The following is a 26,194-nucleotide window of genomic DNA, read 5'->3' as shown; positions in this document are numbered from 1 at the left end:
CCGAGAAGATAGATAACCCTCATCGGGGAGCAAAATAATAAAACTCCTGACTGGATCCTGACCAGATGGAAGAAGGTGGAAAACAAGGCAGCAGAGGGAGTAAAGCCGTAGCACAGGCTAACAGACTCGAAGGAGCACATGAAAATAATCGACTTGGGGGAAATCATGCGAGGGGTAACTCCGAAATATTGAAAAACCTCAATGAAGAAGGGAGAAAAAGGGAGAAAAAGGGAAAGTCAAACCAAAATCACGTTGCTTGACGAAAAAGACCAAGCTACGATCCTGCTGAGGGTCAATCAAACCCGACGGAGAAGGAATGGGGAGAATGATGAAGGGGAGCCCTAATACGATAATGGAGGTATCCAAATACTCCTGAGAAAAGAAATTAGTAAGGGAAGAAGGGGTGATGCAAGACTTCAGATTTGCGATATCGGGAATTCTGGGGGCAACCATTAGAGAGTAAGAGACGTACCTCAAAAAGATTTTTTGCAGGAGATGAAAGGGATGAAGCACAAAGAGCAAAGTGAGAAGAAGAGTCTGGAGAAAATTGAGATTTCAAATTTGAAAAGAGTAAAGGCGAGGAAAGGATGTTTTTGACAAACGCCGTCCTCATGCCGAGCGATCATAATGGGGCCTAGGAATTTACCCCCTTATCACTCATGGAATAACCGCTGAGGAGATAAAGGGGCACTTGATGACCGTCAGGCTTCCTATGTCTAGGTGAAAGACCGGACCCCAAAGAAGAACACAAGCCCAAAGCCCATTAAGCCATCCTCCAGCAAACCGGCCCACTACCACAAGTTCTAGCCCGGACACATGAGGCAGGCCGGATGGTTCATAAGTGCGAGCCCAATAGAAAATAATACAGCCCGGTGATATGACGTAAGAAAGAATAGCTGGTCCAGTCACTTCGCAGCCCTATCAGTATGCGCGCCGGAGGGAATTAAATGGTTACTTGGCACGAAGGGGGCTTTGACGCGTCCGTACGTACGGATCTGACTGACAGAGACAGGTAGCACTGTAGTAGGAAGGCGATTAGACGTCACTAGCAAACAAAAGGGACGGGGATAAAAAGAGAAGAGAGGTGATCTTCCCTGACTAAACTTACAGACATACTGTAAACCATATTTTCTGGATATCAGAATATCACCTATTATTTTTACCTCTTAATTTCTTCTCTTTAATTTCTTTCATTTTCCCAAATATTCAAACAAAAGGTTAATCAATTGAGCATATTTGCTTATATATATTTTTCTTTCTCGTTAGTACTAAATCTCATCGTTATTATATAACCATTAATTATGAAAATTATATTATGAAAAAATTGAAAAATATGATAAAGTTAGATTTTTTATGATAGTTATAATCAAATTAAAAATATTGTCAACAAGGAGTAGTTTGCTTGATTTTCTTTCACATTCAAAACATATGAAGTGGGTGAAGTATGAGATTGAGTCTTTTTGTCTGCTTATTGCCCTTGTTTGGTATGAATTTCCAATGAGAAAAAAAATTAAGTTCATTTTTATTTATACAAAAATCTTGTTTAGAATCAATTTAAATATAAAAGTATTCAATTCCCTTTTATATTAAATAAATTAATAATTAATTTAAATTAATTTAATTTATTCATCATTCTTATTATTTTTATTCTTATAAATAACAATTATTTTATTACATTATTAAAAAATCATTATTAATATTTTAATAATATTTAAAATCTAAATTTCACGTAATTGTTTACCATTAAAATATAAATTAAGATGATTTTTTTTTTAAACAACAAAATAATATAATAAATTTCTTAATATTAATTATAGATGAGTCAATACTTAATTTAATTTTGTAAAGAGTCGTTCTTATAAAATTAAAACAAACAAAAAAATAATAAAAAAAAGTTTTTAAAAATTAATTAAATAATTTTAAGTGAAATTATTTCTTACAACATCTTAATATGTTAACAATTTTGACAAGATTTAGTTTTAATTCAAAATCAATTTTTATAAGAATGCAAGAGTATTAAATTTTTACATTGTTAATTTTACTAAAAATAAAAATTAAAAAATTGAATTTTTTTAAAAAATTAATCATTTTATTTATTATGATAATTCATCCATTATATTCCATCGTCGCATATTTTTTATATTAATAATTTTGAAAAATTAAAATTTAAATATTTAAATTAAATTTTCACTACATAAAGATTTAACTTATTTTCATCATAGGCAAACATAATATAATCCAATTATTTATTAGAATTAAAAATTAGTTTTTTCTTAAAAAAAAAATTGTGGGGGGTGAATCTATGTGGGGTTATGTATGAGAATCACATGTGGGATGTAGCAATGTTTTGGCAGTTTGGTAATCAATAATATATAATTTTTTTTATTCACACATAAGAGATTAGGCATAGGCAGATTCCCTTTTGTCACATATATTAGAGATTCATATGATTCCAAAGCTCATCCACCCAACACATGATGTGGGTCCCATTTTAATTCCTTTCTAAGCAGCTCACATGCTTCTCCTCCATTTTCAGATAGGAAAAATCACTATCTAATACTTATATTATATAAAAATTCATTAATTAGTAATATATATTAAAAATTTTTTAAAATTTTTAAATATATTAAATAGTTTTTTATTAATTTAAACTGTTAAATATAAAAAAATAAAATACTCAAAAATTAATGAGTTGACATTTTTAAAAAATTAAGAAAATAACTAAATAGTTTGTACATAATATAAAAACCGAATAATGAAATATTTAATGGCTAATGAAAGTCTAAATAATATTTTTTTTTTAAAAAATGAGAATATTTTATTATATTTTTTAAAATTAAGAAATTAATTGATAAATTCTATCATGTTATAGAGGTTTATTGGCTAAAAAAACTATAATTTTATATTTTTTTTATATTTATAACCAAATATTTTAATTTTGAATGCAAATGTCTAATTTTTAAATTTATTATAGCTGTAGGATATTTTTAAATTAATTTTAACTAGATTTAAATTAATTTACACAGTATAGTACATATGATTATTTTAACCATATAAATAACTTGATTAATTATAATTAAATTTTAAATTTTTAATTATTTAAAATTTTTAAATAATATAATTAAAATAATTAATTTTTATTAATTAAATAAAAATTTTAATTGAAAATTTTAAGTAATTAGAAGTTTAATATCTTAATTAAAATTTAATTTAAATTAATTAAATTATTTATATAGTAAAAATAATGACACATAATATGTATGTGTTAGGTGAGTTAATTTAAATCTGAATAAAATAATTTAAAAAATTATTATAATTATAATAAATTTAAAAATTAAGATTTTTTATTAAAATTAAAAGTTTTGAGTATAAATGTGAAAATTCATAAAATTTCAATTTTTTTAGCCAATAAACTTATTATAGAAATTTACTTAAAAAAAAAAACCTATTATAGAAATTAAATAGTTATATTTCAACTTTACTCTCGTTGAGGTTCAAATTTTAATACCCAGTGCCAATTTAGTTCGAAAATGCTCTATTTATCGAAAATATACTTTTTTGAAATGTATATTTCAACGAGCTTCTGTTTTTTTTTTTTTTTTAAAATAAAATATAAATATGTTTGTATATTTATATAATAAGTTATATATTATATTGTTTTGTGATTTTTTTATTAAAATATTAATTTGCTCAATATTAAAATTTCACTTTCTTTAAAGTAAATAATTAAGTTTTGTATTTTTATATTTTATTAAATTTATATATGAATGCCTAAGTAAACTCCCTGAAATATATTAAATAAATAAAATTTGCAAAATTATTTTTCTTAAAACTATATTATTATTCTAATAATAAGCCTTCTCATATTAAAAATGAAACTAAAAGCTAATTATCCATGAATTTCTATTATTTTTAGCTTTTTGTAATTTTTTAAATTCAAAATTTTTCTATTTACAGAATACCAACTAACTATTTTGATTGGCCTATTAAAATATGGTTGAATAAGATATAATAAAATTAAAATTATTATTTAATATGAATAAATGTGAATTTTATTTTATTATATTATAGAAATTAAGTAGTAATTTTTTAAAAAATAAAAAATAAATTTTAAACTGAAGAGAGTATTAAATAGAACTCTAACAATGTGTTTGAATGAGGTGTCATCAATATTTTTATTTTTGATGTATGTTTCATAAAGTTAATGCAAGCTAAAATATACAATTCTGCCCAATACTTTTATTGGATGGATTGAGAAACTGACCTTTTTTTTTTTTGTGAAATAGAGGGTTGGGGGAGTCGAACCTTAGACCTTTCAAACTACAGGATGCACTTTTCATCAGACTAAGTCTTGGAGTGCAGAAAGTGATCTTTTTTAAATGGTAAAATATCTAAATTAATTCACATTTTGTTTTTACCCAAATCTAAATAAATTCAATTTGATTTCTTTTACCACTTAAAATCCTGAAATTTAACTTTAAGTTCCAATAAGTATTAACCTAATAAAATATTTTTTTAATCATAAAATATAATTTTATAATTTGAGATATTAAAAATTTAATATTTTTAATTAAGATAAAAATTGAAAATATAAGAATAAAAATAGTAAATAGGTTTTAATATTTAAAAATACAAAAAAATATATTTTAATTAAAAATTAATTTTTTATTATTAGTAAATAATATTTTATTAGTAAGGCCATATTTGGATTCAAATGCAAAATTTAAGATTTTATTTGATAAAAAAAATAATTTGGGCTGATTTGAACTTTTTCTATTTTACAACTCCTAAACATCTTAGCATGCTTAAGAAATTCTTACTTTATTTTTGAAAATTTCCTCCTACATATAATTTTTCTTTTAATACACCAAAGAGCACAATTACTAAATACAATTAATAAGTTATATAAGTAGAGATAATTTTTTCTGTTTCTCAATATAAACGTAATTATTTAATAATGAGTAGACTAAAAGAGTTTAGTTTAGGGGTGAGCATTCGGTCGGTTCGGTTTAAAATCGAACCGAATCAAATAAACCAAAATCAAAATTTTAATATTTATAAAAATCAAATCGAACTGATTTTGATCAGAAACCGAATCGAACCGAACCAGTCTGATTCGGTTCGATTTGATTCAGTTTAATCGATTTCAATTTTTAATAATTTTTTAATTTTTTTACACTTTATTTTTAATATTTTAAAATTTAATTAAAATATTTTAATTTTAATATGATTTAATTTCTCTATATTATTAAAAAAATATATTATTATCACTAATCGGTTCGGTTCGGTTTTTTTTTTTTTTTTTAAATTAAAATCGAATTGAACCGAAATAATTGAAATGTCTGAAATTAAAAACTAAATTAAATTGAAATATATAAAAAATTAAATTAAAATTTTAAATCAATTCGATTTAATTAATTTTTTTGATTTGAACCGAATACGGCTCGTTCTTGGACCTTCGCTGCGACTTAAACATAGAAGAAAAATTAACCGGGATTTAGTAATTATCTTATTTGGCCTTGAAAATAGCAGTGATTTAGTAAGGACTAAGGAATGATGGTATAATTGTAGCACTTCCATACCCTACTACCTTACTAATTACGGACAATAACAGATAGAATATATTTAATTATTTATTTATATACATCAGTTAAATATTTTAATTTAAATAAAAACTAATACTTTAAAGAATTTTTAGACTTGAATTTAAATAAATATTATGTGAAGATTTTTTATTTTATTAATGTATTTTTAAATTTAAAATATTAAATTTAATAAATTAGTGAAATTAATTTATAAAAAAATATAAATAATTATTTATAAAAATATAGGGATGAATTATAGATGGAACTATTTTATTATAATACAAAGTTTATAACTAAATTTATAAAGTAACTATAGATGACATGTCCAATAATTAGAATTTGGTGGGATAAGTAACCACAAAAACCCAATCAACTAACATCCATGAATACTAACTATAGATGACAAGTCCTTAGCCTAGCTGTTGCCTCCTTTGCTCCTTGCTGGTTTGGTCTCAATGAAGCACTCTGCAAACACACAATAATGGAGACATTTCTTGGAAGGCCCACAGTCTGCCATTAATTCACACTCTTAGTTTTGGAAAAATCTCACACACAGGCACAGAGGTTGCCTTTTGGACCCACTTTCTTCCTTAATTTGCATTTAAAATTACAATAATTATAATTCAAGAAGCTACCCACTGGGGGTTCTCCATTTCCCATGTAGTCAAAAAGCCGCACTCTTTCTCTCTGCTCTCGCTCACACTCTAGTCCTTCTCACTCAGTTATTGTATGCACAGTGAACCACTAGTCCCTAAATGTGAAACCCATTTGCAAGCAGGTGCTGGTTTCAAATTTCAAGACCCTTCTCGTTCTCTCTCTCTCTCTCTCTCTCATTCACGGGCTTGACCATGGTGGTCTATGCACGGGTCTTGCTGTTGGGTTTGCTTGCTTTTCTTGCATTGCAGCTTCCTCTGATAATGGCAGGTTTGTGATTTTTATTCAATTACTTGTTTTCTGTTTAAAGTATGTCTTGCATTTACTTTCCCTTCAATGCCTTTTTTTTTTTTTATAGTTTCTCCTTTATTATGGCTCTTGTCATAGTTTTGGGAAAAACTAGGATTCTGCATATTGATGGCTTCAATCCTTTGAGCTACTGTTTGCTGTTTTCCTTTTTTGAATGGCTGTACTTTAGTTTAGTGAGCTTTGAGAAGAAATACTCATTGGCTCATGGGATTCCATGACCTGTTCATATTTCCTGGTTTTGGTTTATATGAAACTGTGTCAATGGTAATGTTGGATTGATGGTTTTGAAACTTGCACTCTCTCCTAATCCGTTTAACTTTGTCTGCAATTTTTCGGTTTGATTTTCTGGTACTACTGGTGTAAAATCCTAATGGATATTGTGACTCTGGAATTTGGCTTCTGCAGTATGAATGTTTTCTTTGTCGTTGTGAATGGGGTGGGAAATGTGATCTCCGTTTTTGCTTTGAGATGGCTTTGCCTTGTTTGCTAATACCACATTCCTTGTGGATACATGAGTATATAGTTGATAACAGTTCTGATATTGTAAGCTCAAGATGCCCAAGTTCTTGAATGGTTGCTGCCTGATTAATGCAATTAATGGATAAGTGCAGAAACAGAAAGGGCTTGGAAATTCAATTAATGTGCAAGCAAAGTTACTCTTAAGAATATGGGCCGAACCTAAGACACCTCCAAAAGCTCAAGAGGGTGGAGTGCTTAAGACCTTGCTATATTACCATATTCCAAACTAATATGAGTGAAGAAAGATAATATTTGTTGTTTTTTACTTATACACGGAGACGGTATCTAAATAGGAAGGAAAATCAAGCCTATAATTATCAATCCCTAAGATTAAGCAGCTGACCCATCTATCAATATTTACTTCCTATAACCTATAACAATGAGATTTAATGCACCCCTCATGCCTAGGACCAAATACCTATGAGAAACCCAACCGTAGGTGGGGAGGCTCCCATATCATCTTAAGCATATGGGCTAGGTCTAATTCAGCTCAAAGGAGGAGTGCCCAAGGTCGGGCACATTACCCAATTCCAAACCATTGTGAAATTTAACATTTATATTTAAGGATGATGATCCATGCTGCTGAATTCAGGTGTATGTTGCAGTTAATCTTAAAACAGATAGGTGTTTGGTATGACTAAAAACCTATTAGGAACTGGAAAGAACCTTTCCCTAGTTTTGGTGGGAAAATATTACTCAAGTGGATAGATAATAATATCTCATGTTGAGAAATGACTCATATTTTAATGTTATTCCTGTTTGACTGAGAATCCAAGAGGAGAGACTCTTGCACATTGTGAGCCGTGGAGGACGGGCATTGATTCGATCTCTTGCCCATGTAGTGGAAACACCTGTTTTGGTGTATTATGAAGTTAATTTATTATATAGTTTAGTAATGCATCAAGGAGAATGAGAGGGATAAACTATTCTATCTACTGTGATGTAATTTGATGAGAATGGCATATCTCTTGGGTGTAATTGGGTAAATGGATAGTGATAGGGCTCCAAGCTTAGGATGTATACATATTTTTCTTTTTGTTGACAACAGAAGATGAAATGTGCCTGTCTTCTTAAATCTAAACCTCAAACAAGTAGAAAATGGTACAAGAGTTGGAAGTCTATGTCTAGAAATGTTAGTACAATAAATCCCAAACAACCTGAAGAACCAAAACGTTTACATTCATATTTTACAAGTAATCATGTATTTTGAATAGGAATTCATAACCTGGTCCTTCGTTACTGAAATTGTTTGGAAATGGCTACATCCACTCAATGAGATTGCACCATCAATAATTAAGGTAGTACTACCTATAACAACTGCATCACTTTCTTGTAAATCCACCCCCCTATCCCCTATTAGTGTTGCTTTTCTTTTTCAAACTTGTATGTTCATATTTGTAAATTTTCATTCTAATTCTCAAGAAGTTCCCAATATGTATATCTCAAAAATACATGATTGCTTTTTTCATTTCATGATTTAGCAACAAATTCATTTTGAATTGACAGTTCCCTTTAATTATGTTAAATCCCTTTCCTGAATCGTTTTATCCAAATAATTAATTTTGTTTGTTCATTCCAGTGCAATGAGGCCAATATTGGCTTGTATCATAAATGGACACTAGGTATCTGGAGAGGATCACACGGTTTTGTGTTTCAATACTCAAATATTTATGGTGTTGCTTACTAAGAGCTGGGTGTGACACTCTTCATGCGTGTAAACGTCATTTGGGATAGGAAAAGGGGGTGGCTGGGGGGGGGGGGGGGGTGTTGGAGAGGGATAGGGGGAGAAGCAGAAAATTGGAGTTCTCTGGATAATAGCTTGCCTGTTATTTCTTAAGCGCTGTTTTTTCCCCTCTTATAGTTGACATCAAAAGAAGAGTCGATTCGTTGTAGCACTAAATAGTGAAAATTTATATAGCTCCTCCTACTTTGCAGATTGCCCTCTGGATTTGAGTGGATCAAACTTCACCCTAGCAGCTTCTTTATGCTCCAATAAAGACGACAGAGGAAAGTGTTGCCGATATATTAATGCGTTTATTGCAGTTTCTGTTGCTCGCTATGCAAATAGAACTAGCTACCTAGGGGTTGCTTCAAATTTTTCTGATACCTGCCTCCATTCCATTTCGCAAACTATGGAGCTATATGGTGTTCCAAAAAATGCGACTGTGTTTTGTGGGTTCGGAACAAAAATTCCAGTTAATTATGAATGTGAGGGTCGAACAACTGTTACTCAGATGCTCCAGTCTCCAAAGTTTATGGATGTTATGCAAAATTGCAAAGTGCCATTTTCAGCAGAAAGTAGTTGCAGGAAGTGTTTAAATGCTGGAATTGTATACCTTCATCGTCTTGTGGGAACCAGTGATAATATAACTTTGAGTACTTGCCGTGATGCAACTTATGCTGCACTTGCAAGCCAGGTTGATGATGCTTCAGCTGTCAATATTGCAGCATGTTTCTTTGGAGTTCAAGGGCTTAACATCCCTCCAGGTATTAGTTTTTATTTTTATTTTTTGGTTCATCTACTTGCCCTGAAGTATGTTGACTTATTCACAGATTCTTTATGGGAAGAATTTACCTTAACTTTGTTGTACATGTGTACTGGTGTTCGTAAAATTTGCTTTTTTCTGTATTCCTGAATCCTTGTTAAGTAATTAAAATATCATGTTGAGTAATTAAAATATCATTTTGTTTATTTTCAGAGCCATCATCCCCATCCACACCTACTTCTGGTCCTGGGGCTTCTCCAAGTCCATTGGTTGCTGACAGTCCAAGCCAATTTGTCTTGGGAGTAACCTTAAATGATAACCACCATCCCTTCCATCTGACATTAATTCCAGGTATTGGCATTGCAGTTACAGTCATTGCTGTTACAATGCTGATAGTCCTGATGGTTCTTATTCGTAAGAAACACAGAGAGCTAGAGCAATCAGAGAAAATAGACAAGGTCTCAAAAGCTTTCCCTCCTCCTCGGCCAATGCGAAAATTTCAAGATGGTATTGTTCTGGGCTTTGCAGTTATGTGCTTTCTCGATATTTACATGTATTAAGCTTGCCTTTATTATATTTATTCACATTTTACTTTTTCTTTTGGTGGGGGCTATCATATAGGAGGGGGACCTACATCAATGTTCCGAAAATTCAGCTATAAAGAAACAAAGAAGGCAACAGATAACTTCAACACAATCATTGGACAGGGGGGATTTGGAACTGTATATAAAGCTCAATTTAGTGATGGGTTAGTGGCTGCAGTAAAGAGAATGAACAAGGTTTCAGAGCAGGGAGAGGATGATTTTCGCAGAGAAATAGAACTTCTTGCTCGGCTGCATCACCGTCATCTTGTTTCTCTAAGAGGCTTTTGCGTGAAAAAACATGAGAGGTAGTTTTTTTATACCAAACCTGATGCGGAATCCAGGACCAACATGTGATAAAAAATCCCATCACACAATTTGATAAAAAAACAAGACAAAAAATATCTTTCAGAAGGTTGCTCTACTACACCCTTAAACAATGAGTGTGATACATAGATAATCAAACGAAGATTGTTCTACTGCACTCCTAATCAACGAATGTGATTAGAAATATAGATAATGGAGTGAAGATTGTTTTACCACACTCCTAACCAACTAATGTGATTAGAAATATAGATAATCAAGGATTCTAACTTCGAGAACACTACAAGAAATTCTTTATAAGTTAACTAAGTATGGAGGATATTCATATTAGAAGGTCACAAGGTTAAACCTTGATAAATTGCTAAATAATGGAGAAGAACTATAAAATCATATTTATTTCATTGACCCCTTGTGACTGCCACCTTAAGAGTGTTTTTATAACTTTCAAACCCTAATTCTATTGTAGGGAGGTGTAACTACAATATAGGAAGGATATCTAGTCAAATAGTCAAACCTGGATTACATTAAAGATATTCATTTTCCTAAATTATCTTGGAGAAATCTTTTTTCTAAATGGGCTGCATGAATTTGGCTTCTAAATAGGCCAAATTAATTTAAAACAAATTTCACAAAATACTAAAATACTAAAATAACAAAATTGAGCTAAATGCAATTTGGCCATATATACATTATGCGATCTGAAATTGTGATGCGTGTTCACATGTATTGAAGAGAGTGTGGTTTGGCTTTCCAAATATAGTTCTCATTCATAAGCCTTGAATTGAGCGATAGTAACTTGATTTGTCATGATTTGGAGTTTTCCATTTTAAATCCTTGAAACATCGTATTATTTCCTTACTCGTATCAGAACCCCTCATAACACATTTTAACTAAACACATGAGCTTATCCTGCTTCCTCATGCAACATTGATTACTCAATTGTATGTGGCCATAGCTTAAAGAAGGTGGCAACTTCCTGGTTTTCACCTTGGTGAAAGCTGGATGATTTCACCTCAATTTTTTTTTTTCTACAGCTAGTTGCATTTGTTATATTAATATTTCCCAATAATTAACTTGAATAGATCATTGAGGCTGGTTTCATCTTATGAATGCATGACATTATTTTTGTGCGAGTACATGGTAACAATGAAAGTAAAACTTGATATTTGAACAGTTTGTACAATTACAAAACGTTTATCATATGCATTTTTGGGCTTGTCACTAGCATATAGGAAAAATAAATTGTTTGCCTGTTTAATATGCAGATTTCTGATATATGAATATATGAAAAATGGAAGCTTAAAGGATCATCTTCATTGTAAGTTCCCCATTTCTCCAGTTCACTTTTTCTTTGTGGCTTTACTAGATGATCTAATACTCTTCTTTCTCTCTTCCTCTGTGAAACAGTATTGGAAGAAGACGTCTTAGAAATTATATTCATTATAGAATTAGGAAGTTTAGATTTCTATGTTCACTTATCATTATTTAGGAATATTTATATTCTTCTTCAGATTTAGTATTTTGTTATTTAGGAATTTTGTATGGCTTTGAGATTTCTAATTAGTATTTGATATAGGGTTTTCTTGTTTAAGAATTCCAAATCCTAGTATTAGTATGACTAGTTGATATGCTATAAATACACTGTGTTTATGCTTTAGAGGAGAGCTTATTATGATTTCATTATTGAGAATTAATAAAAATATAAGAATTTGTTTCTCTTTTTGAGAATTTCATTCTCTTCCTCGAGAATTTTCTTCTCATCCCTTTATTCTCTTGGTTCTATATCAATTTGGTATCATAGCATCCTTTTTGTGAATAATTAGAACCCAAAATTTCTTTTACCTCATACTTAAACTTCCCTTAGATTACTATTTTTGTTTTTTTGAGAAAAACAATTAAAAAATAAGGCTTTTTACCGAAATAGTGAAAGTTGAAAAAAATTTTGTCAATGGGGGGAATGAAAAATATTTGTCAAAAAGGTGGTGTTTGCCAGGTGGCAAAAATCTCTCTCCTTCTAACTCTGTCGCTGGTGATTATTTTTTATAAAAGAAATTAGAACTCATCATTGCTGGCCGAGAAAAATTATCGGCCAGTATCATTGCAAGTGTGCCAACAACAAGGCACTTGCCTTTTCTAAAAAAAAAAATTTTAATATAATATTATATGTATTTTTATAACATATATATAATATTAAATATATTATTAAATTATAATTTTAAATATTAAATATATTTTTATAATAATATAAAATAAATTTTATTATATTACAATAAAATAATTTTTATTACTTCACTAAATTAGAAAACACAAAGTGAAAAAAATGTACTTTTATAAAGTAAGCAAGATAGTTGTAGCTTCCAAAGCTATTTAATTATAATTTTGTTTCTTTTTATTGACTAGTGAATTTTTAGAGGATCACAACAAGCCTTCATCATAGGTTTGAGTTTAAAGGGATAGATTTGAAAATCGAATTTTGGACCAGTTATCTATATCAGAAGTTATGGAGGCTAGAAGTGTAGTCTATGGGCATTCTCTTAATTGAATCAAAATACTAATCTTATACTTTTGTTCTTTTATTGGCTGGTGAATTTTTAGAGGATAATGACAAGTTTCTTGGATTTGAGGTTAAAGGGGTTGTTTTCGAGCCAATTTTGGATCAGTATAAGTTTATCCAAAAGTTTTAGAGATTGAAGGCATAGCTTGTGGGTATTCACTTAAAAAAAAAGGCAAGTGCAATGTTGTATAATTAAATTATAGGGATTAAACAGAATAAATAATTCAAGGTAGCTTATGGTTTTTTAACATAAGGACTAAAGAGTTGAATTTTATAAAATATAGAGATATTTTAATTGTGGGATTTTAAAATAGAGACAAATTAGTTAATTTCTTAAATGTCCAAGGACTTGGTAGTAATTTACCATTTTTTCCCCTTTTTTAAATTCTCTTTGCTAACATCTATGAAAATAAAGTGCCTTATTGTCCTAATCCAATTCTTGATTTGTTCATGCTACACGACACGAGATCAAGTTTTCTTCAAATTGTAGTATTAGTAGAACTAATTGATATACTATGGAAATGGGTATTTTAGATTAGAGCTTATCATGCTATTATTAGTATTATTGTTATTATTAGGCCAATCGACTTAAAAAAAAACCAATGTTTGTGTCTATTTGCATTTTAATCCAAATATTTTAATTTTGGTTTAATTAGTCCAACCTTTGCATTTTAGTGCAATTTTAGCCAATCTGCAATTTGATAGTTTAACTGGTATGCTACTTGTATTATTATTATTATTTTTTAATTGGTCAATTGACTAAAAACGTCTATATCATTTTGCATTTTAATCTAAATGTTCAAATTTTGGATAAATTGATCCAATATTTATGTTTGGGTGTAATTCTTGTCAATTTTCAAAATTAAAATTAATGATAAACAATCTAATTGTTAAATATGTAGTTCACATTTTCAACTGTTATAAATTTTATTTTATAGTAATAATTATAAATATTTTATAGCAGATATATTATTTAATTTAAAACAGCAGAATATATAAAATAATTAAAAATAAATATATTATTGATACAAAATAAAATCTATCTACTGTTGAAGTTATCGACTACATATTTAATTGTGAAATTACTATTATCTTTAGAATTAAATATATCATTTAATTATAGTTAAGTATGAGTTAATATTATTTTTATATATAAAATTAATTTATATTTAAAACAAATAAAATATTAAATTTAGCATTTTATCTGAACTCTTACATTTTAATTTATAAAAATTGAGTAAAATTACACTCAAATGCAAATGTTGGGCCAATTACTTTAACATTTAAACATTTGGATTAAAATGTAAAATAATATAAATGTTGGGCTTTTTTTAGTCATTTGGTAATTAGTTTATATAAATAATAATATAATAATAATAATAATAATAATACATGTGACACTATCAAAGTGTCACATAGATTATCAAAATTTTGGAATTTGCAGATTGGCTAAAATTGCACTAAAATATAAAGGGTGAATTAATTAAACTAAAATTAAAAGATTTGGATTAAAATGCAAATACACGTAAACGTGAGGCATTTTGGATCAATTAAGAATTTGTTTCCCATCCCTTTGTTCCCTTGGTTCTACATCACTCTGCCATACACTCATTCACTTCATGCATTTATTTATCACAGGAAACTGTTCTCTTGATAGATTCTTGAATTCAAATGCTGTAAGAAGCATTATAGGAGTAACTTGTTTCCTATATTTTGAAAGCAACCTTTTTGGACAGCCTCATAACTTTAAAAATATTTCTTGTTTGTGCAGCCCCTGGAAAGCCTCCTCTCAGTTGGCAGACAAGAATTCAGATTGCTATTGATGTGGCTAATGCCCTGGTAGCAAAAAACATACTCCGTATTCGGGAGTAATTAGTTTAGCTTCAGAATTTTGATTTGCTCTGAAATTTCTCCTCATCTATAGCTGTTACTTGCAGGAGTACCTCCACTTCTATTGTGATCCGCCTCTATGCCATAGAGACATCAAGTCAAGTAACATTTTACTGGATGAAAACTTTGTTGCTAAGGTTGCATAGCAGTGGGATGCACATGTTGCTGGATTTTCTTGCATTCTAAAAATCACACATGAAATATCTTAATTTTAAGTTTTGACAGATTATCTCCTGGCCATATTTTGTCTCCCAGGTTGCAGATTTCGGCCTCGCACATGCATCAAAAGATGGTTCTATTTCCTTTGAGCCAGTGAATACTGATATCCGCGGAACTCCTGGTTAGCAACAAAAATACTTGCCCACCTCAGCATTAACTTTTGTTTTAATGAGCTATGTTTTCTAATTACTTGACATGGTTTTCAGGTTATATGGATCCTGAGTATGTGGTAACTCAAGAACTCACTGAGAAAAGCGATGTATATAGTTATGGTGTTGTACTGTTGGAGATATTAACAGCAAGACGAGCAATACAAGACAACAAGAATTTAGTGGAATGGTCTCAAATATTCATGGCATCAGAAACAAGACTGCCTGAGTTGGTGGACCCACGTATCCGGGATTCCTTTGACTTGGATCAGCTTGAAACAATTGTGACTATTGTGAAATGGTGCACACAGAGGGAAGGACAGGCGAGGCCTTCAATCAAACAGGTGCTTAGGCTTTTATATGAGAGCTCAGACCCAATGCATAGTGGGTTTCTGCAAGCTGTGGAGGATGAAGAGTATGAAGGAAGTGAAGGAAGAGGAAGAAGTAAAGGAAAGATGCATAGGAGTGATGTGTTTTTCCATAGTGGGGATGGAAGATATCTTGCTTCTTCAAGTACATCAAGATCATATTGTAGCAGAAGCCTCTTACTTGAAACCGGCTCTCCACAATCTCCCACCAATATACTCTCTCTTTGAGGTGCGTCTTTTTCTGATTCAAGCCTTTTCTCAGATCATTGTTTACTGGAAAGCTGTAGCGCCATGACGGATTCATTGATGAGACAATTCTATCGACGTGATTTATGCAAGTTGACAGGTGCGCATGGTTTGTCTCGTTTATTGAGTGAAAACTCCGCTTCATAGAGGATGTCAATGGCATTGAGATTTTCACTAGCTGGATGGAAAAGGGTCATTGTAAAAGTTTTAGATACTTTGTTTTGTTTGATGTTGTCTTAACAATTTTGGAAGAATTAAGGCATAAATATAGAGTTTTTCTCTTGCATCATTGTTGGGTCTCTCTCTCTCTCTCTCTCTCTCTCTCTCTCTCTCTCTCTCTCTCTCTCTCTCTCTGATGTCTTTTAGTGAATTGAGATCTTGATGTTGCTATCATGTAGCCACTTGCATTTTATTATGCACATTCTTGTATCAATTGGGCAACTGAAAGAGATGTTTTAATACAGTACTTAGAGATTTGAAGGATATGGACGAACTAAATGGTTCCATGGACAGCCATGTTTGTCAAGCCCAGCCGGCCTGAGGCAAAGGCACTCTGAGAAAACAGCCATGTTTGTCAAGCCCAGCCGGCCTGACGCAAAGGCACGCTGAGAAAACAGAATCTCTGTCACTGCCGATTGACAAATTGTTAGTTGGTTAAAAACTAAGCTATTATCTGTAATTATGCAGTAGATTCTGGCCTCGTAAATATCACCGTCTCTCTTCAGCTTAAACTTTCATTCTTAAAATCCAACATTAGGCTTCTAGAATTCATTCTTACTCGTTATAATTATCCAGATATATCTCTGCATTACTTTGGTTTCCGGCAGATGATCAAATCCCACTTGATTTCATCGAACAATTGTCTTGTCTTGAAATGGGCAGTGTGTATAAATATACATGTGAGATCCTTGGAATCTAAGTCCTCTTATCTAATATCTAACTGACCTGTAAAATGGGTCATTTTACTCATAAATTTCTTCTTGCTATCTTCCTCTTCTCAATTGCCAAATCACTTCTGGCCGGGAATGATCGTGGGACCTACATCATCCACATGGACAAATCAGCAATGCCAGCTCCCTTCTCTACCCACCATGATTGGTACACATCAACTCTATCATCCCTATCATCGCCAGATGGCATTTCCCCCGTCCATCTCTACTCATACAAGCATGTGATGGATGGCTTCAGTGCTGTCCTGTCTCAAACCCACCTTGATCAACTGGAAAAAGTTCCTGGTTATACTTCCACTTTCCCAGAATCTTTAGGCCATCTCCATACTACTCATACTCCAAAATTTTTAGGCCTAAACCAGCAATCTGGATTGTGGCCGGCAGCCAAGTTTGGTGATGACATTATCATTGGTGTTCTTGATACTGGCATTTGGCCAGAAAGCGAAAGCTTCAACGATAACAAAATGCCTCCAGTGCCAGACCGTTGGCGAGGTGTGTGTGAAACGGGAACAGAATTTAACACTTCCAATTGCAACAAAAAGCTTATTGGAGCTCGCAAGTTTAGCCAAGGGATGAAGCATTACAGGCTGAATATATCGAAAACAGATGACTATGATTCTCCAAGAGATTTTATGGGTCATGGAACCCACACATCATCAACAGCAGCTGGCAGCCAAGTGCAAAATGCTAACTACTTCGGTTACGCTGAAGGCACAGCAACCGGAATCGCACCATCAGCCAGGATAGCTATGTATAAAGTGTTGTTCTATAACGACGATGGTGACGGCTATGATGCTGCGGCAACTGATGTACTTGCTGGAATGGATCAAGCGATAGAAGACGGTGTGGATATCATGTCATTGTCCTTGGGGTTTATAGAAACACCATTCTTTGAGAATCCAATAGCCATAGGAGCATTTGCAGCTTTGAAGAAAGGGATATTTGTTACATGTTCTGCTGGAAATTCAGGCCCTCATGGATACACCATGCTCAATGGAGCTCCTTGGCTCACAACAGTTGGTGCTGGAACTGTTGACCGTGAACTGGGAGCGCGTGTTACACTCGGAGATGGGGACATTACTGTCACCGGAATATCTATGTATCCTGAGAATTTATATGTCTACAGGATTCCTCTATACTTTGGACATGGAAATAGAAGCAAGGAACTCTGTGATTGGAACTCGTTAGACGCCAAGGATGTTGCAGGCAAGTTTGTCTTCTGTGACTATGATAATGAATCATCCGTGTTTCGATCTGAAACAGACTCAGATGGTTCAGATATTGCTGGAGCTGTTGGAGCAATCTTCAGCTCGGACGATGGGGAATTCCAACGACCCTACGACTTTTATCTTCCATTTGTGACAGTGAACACAAAAGATGGAGATTTGATAAAGAAATATATACTCAATACACCCAATGCAACAGTTAGTGTTAAGTTTGGTGTAACCACACTAGGCATAAAGCCAGCTCCAAAAGTAGCACATTTTTCCTCGCGAGGACCCGATCTGAGATCGCCATGGATTCTGAAACCTGATATATTAGCTCCTGGGCACCTAATTTTGGCAGCATGGGTTCCCAACAGGGGCTTTGCACCTATCCGTGATGATGATGATTATTTGCTAACAGATTATGCTCTTGTTTCTGGCACATCAATGTCATGCCCCCACACAGCTGGTGTAGCTGCATTGCTCAAAGCCACCCACCGCGACTGGAGCTCAGCCGCCATCCGATCAGCTATGATGACAACAGCAGATGTTACAGACAATGCAAATGGTAGAATCATTGACATGACCACTGCAGTTGCTGGTACCCCTCTTGATTTTGGAGCAGGACACTTGAATCCTAACAAGGCCATGGACCCTGGACTAGTGTATGATATTGAGGTGGAGGATTACATTAACTACCTCTGTGCAGTGAACTACACGAACCAGCAGATTCTAATCATCACAGGAACGTCGAATTTTAGCTGCGATTACGCGAGTTTGGATCTTAATTATCCTTCTTTCATTGTCATCTTGAACAAGACTAATACTACAACTTCTACATTCAAGAGGGTGTTGCTGAATGTGGCAGATAAAGCCTCTGTTTATAGAGCGGAGGTGGAAGCTCCTCCGGGTATGAAAGTTGTTGTGCAGCCATCAACGGTCAACTTTCCGGGAAAATATAGCAAAGCGGAGTTTAATCTGACTGTGGAAGTCAATTTGGAAGTTGATCCAGAGAGTGATTATTTTGGGAATTATGGGTTCTTGATGTGGAATGAGGTTGATGGAAATCATGTGATTAGAAGTCCCATTGTTTCTGCAATCGCAGCAGCTAAAAACCCCTAAAACTTTGAGTCATCTTCTTGAATGACTCTACTTGGGAATCTGTTTGTTTAAGGATAGATTACCATTAAATTAGAGCAAATAAGCAAGGGATTTGATTGTGAAGTGGTATTCTTCTAGTTTCTTGAAGACAATGCCTAGGGTTCCATAAACTAAATTGCCTTAATTATTGATATCAGAGCCGTCTCAAGAATTATGAGATATCCAATTTAAATTACTGCAAAAGTTAATTATACTAAAGGAAATGTCTTATCTAAGACATTTAATCACATTATGTATTTGATTAGAAAAAGGGTGTGAATTTTTTAATAATAATAATATTACTCCCTGTTTTTTAATGTCAATTAAATTTTTTATATGAGAGCAATAAATATATTAAATTTTAACAAAATACAAATTAAAAAAAAATATATTCTCCTTTAATTAAAATAAAAAAAAATTATTATTTCATTATTGTAGTATAGAAAACTCAATACTTAATTCTTAAATTTTTAAAAATATATTAAAACATTCCTCATATTTTAATAATTCAACTAGTTAATACTTCTGCTACTAGAAATCGTTAAAAATAAATGAAAAGACGAAAATACTCTTAATAACTTACACCCTAAAGAACTAAAAAACTCTGAAACCCTAATTTCCCTCTTTCTTCCTCTCTTTAAGCACGCCACTCCCCACCCTACCTCATCGCACAGTGTCTCTCTTTCCCTTCTTCTCATCTCTCTCTTTAGTATTTCTCCAGTCCACCGACATTAAACAAACTAAGAACTTGATGATCCTTACAATTTGAAATTGAGCTACTAAATTATCTTTCAGACCATATGATACTAATATAAAATAGAGAAATGTATAAAATAGTGTAAATAAAAGTTTGATTTCTAAATCCCATATATATATAAGCAAGTATTTATCCTTATTGTTTAATCTCATTAAACTGTTTCATCCTTATATTAGACAAATATTAAACTGAATAGGCCCTATATTCATCTCCGGAAAACTATTTCCTTCTTGCAATTGGAAAATGAAAAACGTAAAATTATCTTAAAAGTAAAAAAAAGAAAAAAAAAACAAACAAATCAACATATAGAAATACATAAAACAGATGATCAAAGTTCTATTTTTCACATTCTAAATTACAGTTTCAATATATTTCCTTTATATTTTACTTGCTTATACCCAAAAAAAAACTAAAGATACAATCAAAATGGTTATAAGAATTTTCAAATGCCCTAATAATGCTTAAGCTCTTTCCAATTTCAGATGCATCAACTTCTACTCTTTTATTTTCAATATCCCTTCTCTAATTTCATCGAATACCATGTGATGCAATATTGTTGTTTTTCATTACCAAGCTATGGTTTTGTGTTGTTGAACTTGGAGAGGAAATTGGAATGCACCAACCATGTCAACTCCCATCCACATTGTCACGACAGTAATAATATGGCCTATTTGGATTATCAATTGATTCTAAGATTCTAATCCGAGCTCTTTTTCCACGCCTAAAACTCACATTTAACAACCTAACATCCTACCCACCTATATTTCCACTAGAATCACGTGACATTTTCGCTCCAAATAATAGAAAGTAAACAAGATTTAAAGAAAGAAGAAGAAATTCCTGCCTTTTTCCTAAACTCATGATATAGGAGATGAAGAACTATATATTTTCTTGGCTATCATATAAAATAATGACGGGAGAAGGGAGATGTAACAAATTAGGGATTTTAATTTGGTTTAGGCCTTTTAAACATTCTAAGAATGTTATTTTCGGAATATAAATTTTCTCTCTTCTCCAATCTCATCAAAACTAACGGCATCAGACATAAAACTTAACGGCAGTGACTAACTAGTTGAATTATTAAAACGTGAGGAATGTTTTAATGTGTTTTTAAAAATCCAAGAACTATATAGCAAAATTCTCTATACCATAGAGACTAAATAGTAATTTTTTTAAAATAACTATATAAATATAATAACTTTAATTAATATTTTAGAAATACTCCACTTGAATGAAATATTTAATGAAGTGGTAGAATTATGAAATGTCACTTTAAAAAAAAAAACGATCGGAAAAATAGAAGGAGTAATTGGTATATTTTCATTTATTCTTATTATTTAACTGTAATACCTAACATGCATTAGAATTTTCAGTTGAAAATATTAAAAATAATGTAGACCATAAAAAGCTGGAAATTTATATAATTCATCCTATTTTTATGAACTTATTCTAAGGCCAAAAATATCTAACTGACCTTTACATTTTATTATTTAATTATAACTTATAATTTATCTGAAAAATTATAATGTATTTATTTATGTATATATAAATTTCGTTGCTTTTAGTGTCTTAATCTCAGCCATTACATAGAAATCCTATTCTTTATTGTTTATATGAAAGAAAAAAGTGCAAAACTTTCTTTTAATAATAATTTTTATTAAAATTTTCTAGTAAAAATTTAACAATTTAAGTTAATGTTAACTAGGTGAGCAGTATTCGGTTCAAATTAAAAAAATCGATCGAACTAAATTAATTTCAAAATTCGATTCGGCTTTTTATTCAGTTCAGTTCAGTTTGGTTTTTAATTTTAAAAATTTCGGTTCGGTTCAGTTTTGATAAAAAAAATCAAAAAAATCGAATCGAACCGATTAGTGATAATAATATGTTATTTTCAATAATATAGAGAAATTAAATTATATTAAGATTAAAATATATTAATTAAATTTTAAAATATTAAAATAAAGTGTAAAAAATAAAAAAATTATTAAAAATTGAAATTGATCAAACCGAACTGAATCAAACCGAATCAGACCGATTCAGTTCGATTCGGTTTATGACCAAAATCGGTTCGGTTCGTTTTTCATAAATATTAAAATTTTGATTTTTGATTTATTCGGTTCGATTCGATTTTGAACCGAACCGACCGAATGCTCACCTAATGTTAACTCAGGCCAGCAAGCCACCTTATATAAATTCAAATTAGAATCCAAAATGATAAGTTAAAAATTCTAGTGGGACTAGCATATAATAAACCTAATCTAGTAAGACATGAGCACTAATATTAGTTTATCTCTAAGTCTAATCAGAGAATTATAAAAGGAGATTCTGGCAATCTTTGTTAAGCTGACCGACTAGTCATTTTGACCACAAGAAATAACATCCACTACTATTTTAGCATCTATTTCAATATTAACACACAGGAATTCTCTTATCATAGCTAAAGAAGAATTTCTCGTAATACAAAAGTTTCAGCCATTACGAGTAAGGAAGACACACCTTTGATGCTATCAAAGACTTCCCTTACCAAATCTTGAAATTTTGTTAATTCCAAATACTCCACAAAACCACTATAATTCTTTCCGTAGAATCAAAATCAACATGACAAAGGAAATGAAAGATCAGAAAAAGAGCCACAGTTGGAATTACCCAAAATCATGCCAAAGGTATCCCAACACTCTTTTGCAAATGAAAAAGAGAATTATGCAAACATTTCACTCTCTTTCACCACAACAATTGCAACTATCATTTAAATAAATATCCCTATCTCTCAAATTTTCCTTTGACGGAAGAATGACTTGTATCACTCTCCACAAAAAACATTTTCATCTTAGGCTAAATCTAAATTTTTCATATTTTTCTCCAATTACCGCATCAAATTATCTGACAGAAAGATCTAAATGAATAGGGTACCCGCAAAAATCATTATTTCAAAACTTGACTATATTATTAATACTCAAATTCATTCCAAACTCAATTAGCAATTATTGTTACTCAATTAATTAATAATTTATATAAAATATGTTTTTTTAATAATTTTCATTTTAAAAAATTAATATTTCAAAAAAAATAAATTGTAATTTTAAATGAAAATATTTATAAATATTATTGTAATATATATATATTATTTATATAAATAAGTTCAGATAATAATGAGAAATATATAAACCCAACTCAATCTGTATTAAAAATTGTCCTGTATTTTAAAAATTTCAAATCTCACATTGTTTAGGAACAAGAGTTTCTCCTTAGTTTATAAATGGGTTCTAGCTATTGGACTTGCAAGGATCAAGTGAGCAAGTGAGAAGAGCAGGCCTCATGCACAGAGGATTGAATCGAAAAATCAATTTCAGTTCAAATCAAGTGAATACATAGAGCAGCTAAATTTTTATTTTTTAATTATTTAAATTTCAAAACTTACATACAAACAACCATATTTTGACCGATTCAAAATTGTTTAAATCAGATGCTAATTTCCTAATATATGCAAAAACTACTTATATGATAATGTGAGATTTTCAGCTGTTGCAGATAAAATATTTTGTTGTTACAGATTTAATTAATCTTTCTGATTCTGCTAATAGCCTCTAACAGCCATGTTTTTTCATCTATAAATAAGTTGCTTGGCAATTATTTTTACTCATTTTTAATATGTCTTCTCTTTTCTACTTCTTTACTGTTTCTCTGTTGGATTAGATAATATTCTTATCTTATTATTCTCTCCTGAAATTTTTTGCTTCCAAATGAATTTGTTTAATCCCGGGAGTTACCAAATCATTCGATTTAGGTTTCCTTTAATTTAAATAATATTTTCCAACAATATTAAGGATTATATTGTGGAACCAATTGTGCCTATTGCAAATGATATTGTCTCAATACCTCTAGTGCTACTGCCACTACCTCTCATTTTGCTATACCAAACAATACCGTTGTCGCTACTTTTCTTGCTGCTACTATCTTGCCTACTGCTACTGCTGCAAATGGAGGCTCTCTTCAGCTCATTATTCTATACGCTAAACTTTTTTCTGATATCTCTAAAATCGAGATCTTCTCAGGTAGGGGTGAGCATTCGGTTGGTTCGGTTCAAAACCGAACCGAACCGAAAAAACCGAAAACCGAATAGTAGAATTTTACACAAATCGAACCGAACCGAATAAGAGGAATAACCGAATCAAACCGAACCGATTTGGTTCGGTTCGGTTCAGTCAGTTTGATCGGTTGAACCTATTTTTAAACTTTTCTGATGGACTGCAGAAAGCATTCGGTCGGCTCTCCATCCAAGTACTGTAAAAAATAAATAAGAAAGCTATTGATCATCGATCAGTGAATGAGCCAAGTTCACAGTTCATTTACTTTCCATGGGCAATTTTTGATGGACTGGAGAGCGACATTTAACAAGATACATCAAACAAGAAAGTTACACAACTAACACTTTTCTCAATAGTGTAAAAAAATTTACTTACCTTTTACAGTTGCTGATGAGGACCGAGGAGGCGAGGACTGAGAACTGAGAAAGACTGAGGACTGAGGAAGACAGAGGATTGAGGATAACCAAGTTGCTGACGGCGCGGAGAGCCGATGGACTGGAGAGCGACGACCGAAGATTGCGTGGAGAGCGACGACTATTGGTACTTTTTATAAATGAGAAATGACTGACAAAAAAGACATCAAAATGCAAATTAATAAGTATTATGAACTTTTAGAGGATCTCATAGTTGAAAATATCATCCTACAAGATAAATTTATTGTTGGATTGCTGATGGAAAAATTATCAAATTCTTGAAGCAACGATAAGGTACAATTGAAGCACAAGCATAAATAATTGACGCTTTCATATCTTATCTCTCACATCAGTATTGAAGATGCAAATAGGAGAGAACTCAAAGCTGCAAGAGGAAATGAGTTGACTATGAGAGCAAGTTTGGTAAAAAAGAAGAAGCATAAACTACATAAAAAAAATGATAATAAGAAACTTGATTACACACCTAAAATTAATAATTCCATTTTTAAAAGAAAGAAAACTATTATATATGTGATAAGTCGGGTCATTATGCAACGAGTGCAGGAAAAGAGTGAGAAATGACAATTCTCCTAAACCAAAAGTAAATTTGATTGAAAGAGATGATATTATTGCTACAGTCATTTCTCAAATTGTTTTGTGACTAATTTATAAGAATGGGTAGCGACTCTAGTGCTATTAGGTATATCTAAACAAATAGAAATGCATTTACCTTCTACACTACTATGGGAAAAGGAGAAAAATAGGCCAAATACATACTTAGACACCTAAACTATTTACATTTTATCCATAACACCCCTATACTAAATTTGTGACCTATCAAACACTTAAACTATTTAAAATTATTACACTTAAACATAAAATTTCCCAGTCCAAGGTGAATATATCACACGCAAGTTGACGTGTACATGTAATATGCCAAATGTTCAAAAAAGTAAAATGATGTAGTATTACTCCTAGGGAATGGCTACTGCATAATGGTTTGCCTGGGTAGCCACCATAATTTGTGACTCTAATGTTTCTACTTCTTTCTTTATCTTCTCGCTCTTTATATATCAGCCTTCTTCACCTCTAGCTTTCTCAATAATGCCACATTCTTCTTATGCTTAATCCTTATACTGTCAGCATTCTCTCATAAAATAATTAAATAAATAATAGAAAAGAAAAAAAAATCACCATCTCCAAGATAGATAGATAGAGATAGGCCATCCCAATTCTTAACTCTTTTTGAACCATTAAAAAGTCTAATTATGGGTTAATTAAGGTCAATCTCCTAGAAAAACTAAAGATCTAACATGGACCTCCTATAATAATTCATTCTCCTAGGCATATAATCTCTTTACAGTGGAACAATGACTAATTCCTTTAGTGCTTCCATCCATTTCCTCCCCCATCTTCCCAAACCCATTCATCTTTTGACTTGAACTCCATGTCCATGACGATGGATTTGTTAAATTGCAGCCACAATCATCAATTTTACATGAAATGGAAAATTAACAAAGGAGATAAATTTTAAAAAGGAAAAAGAAAAAAGAAAAAAGAAAAAAGAAAGAAAGATTAAGACAAATATTTTCCTTAATTTTCTCTGCAATCAAATAGAAGTAAATTAGTTAAGTAGAGGCTAGCTAATAAAACAAATGCAGAATAGAAATCCAAAAAAATCATTCACGTCCCTTAATTTGAATGGAAAAATTAGGATTTAAAACTTCTATAAGCAAAGAAAGTTGACTACCAGCATAGAA

At 31.4% G+C, this 26,194-nt stretch overlaps 2 protein-coding genes across 3 annotated transcripts; both read left to right on the top strand.

The window, feature by feature from the left end:
• The first annotated feature begins 6,000 nt into the window (after nt 1-6,000).
• LOC110623927 (probable receptor-like protein kinase At1g49730) lies at nt 6,001-16,173 on the top strand. Of its 2 annotated transcripts, XM_043961119.1 has the most exons (9): nt 6,001-6,509; nt 9,003-9,554; nt 9,767-10,060; nt 10,175-10,442; nt 11,724-11,776; nt 14,784-14,851; nt 14,950-15,039; nt 15,158-15,242; nt 15,328-16,173. In XM_043961119.1, the coding sequence occupies exons 1-9, from the start codon at nt 6,434-6,436 to the stop codon at nt 15,864-15,866; spliced, it is 2,025 nt and encodes a 674-aa protein (XP_043817054.1). In that variant the 5' UTR covers nt 6,001-6,433; the 3' UTR covers nt 15,867-16,173. The 2 variants fall into 2 exon arrangements, with proteins under 2 accessions (XP_043817054.1, XP_043817055.1); XM_043961120.1 differs by lacking the exon at nt 14,950-15,039.
• Nucleotides 16,174-16,278: 105 nt separating this feature from the next.
• LOC110623984 (subtilisin-like protease SBT3) lies at nt 16,279-19,310 on the top strand. The gene has a single exon (XM_021769020.2). It carries the CDS (start codon nt 16,837-16,839, stop codon nt 19,159-19,161), a length of 2,325 nt encoding a protein of 774 aa, XP_021624712.1. The 5' UTR covers nt 16,279-16,836; the 3' UTR covers nt 19,162-19,310.
• Nucleotides 19,311-26,194: the final 6,884 nt, after the last annotated feature.

The sequence above is a fragment of the Manihot esculenta genome, chromosome 10 (genome assembly GCF_001659605.2).
Source record: "Manihot esculenta cultivar AM560-2 chromosome 10, M.esculenta_v8, whole genome shotgun sequence".
NCBI classification, from domain to species: Eukaryota; Viridiplantae; Streptophyta; class Magnoliopsida; order Malpighiales; family Euphorbiaceae; genus Manihot; species Manihot esculenta.
Note: the sequence above shows the minus strand (reverse complement) of the source record. Positions and strands in the feature narration are given on the sequence as shown.

Bases quoted from the DNA above. Each gene is read 5' to 3' on its own strand.
- LOC110623927 (XM_043961119.1), top strand. From the start codon at position 6,434: ATGGTGGTCTATGCACGGGTCTTGCTGTTGGGTTTGCTTGCTTTTCTT. The intron at 11,777-14,783 runs GTAAGTTCCCCA...TTGTTTGTGCAG, and splicing joins CTTAAAGGATCATCTTCATT to CCCCTGGAAAGCCTCCTCTC. The intron at 14,852-14,949 runs GTAGCAAAAAAC...TGTTACTTGCAG, and splicing joins TTGATGTGGCTAATGCCCTG to GAGTACCTCCACTTCTATTG.
- LOC110623984 (XM_021769020.2), top strand. From the start codon at position 16,837: ATGGGTCATTTTACTCATAAATTTCTTCTTGCTATCTTCCTCTTCTCA.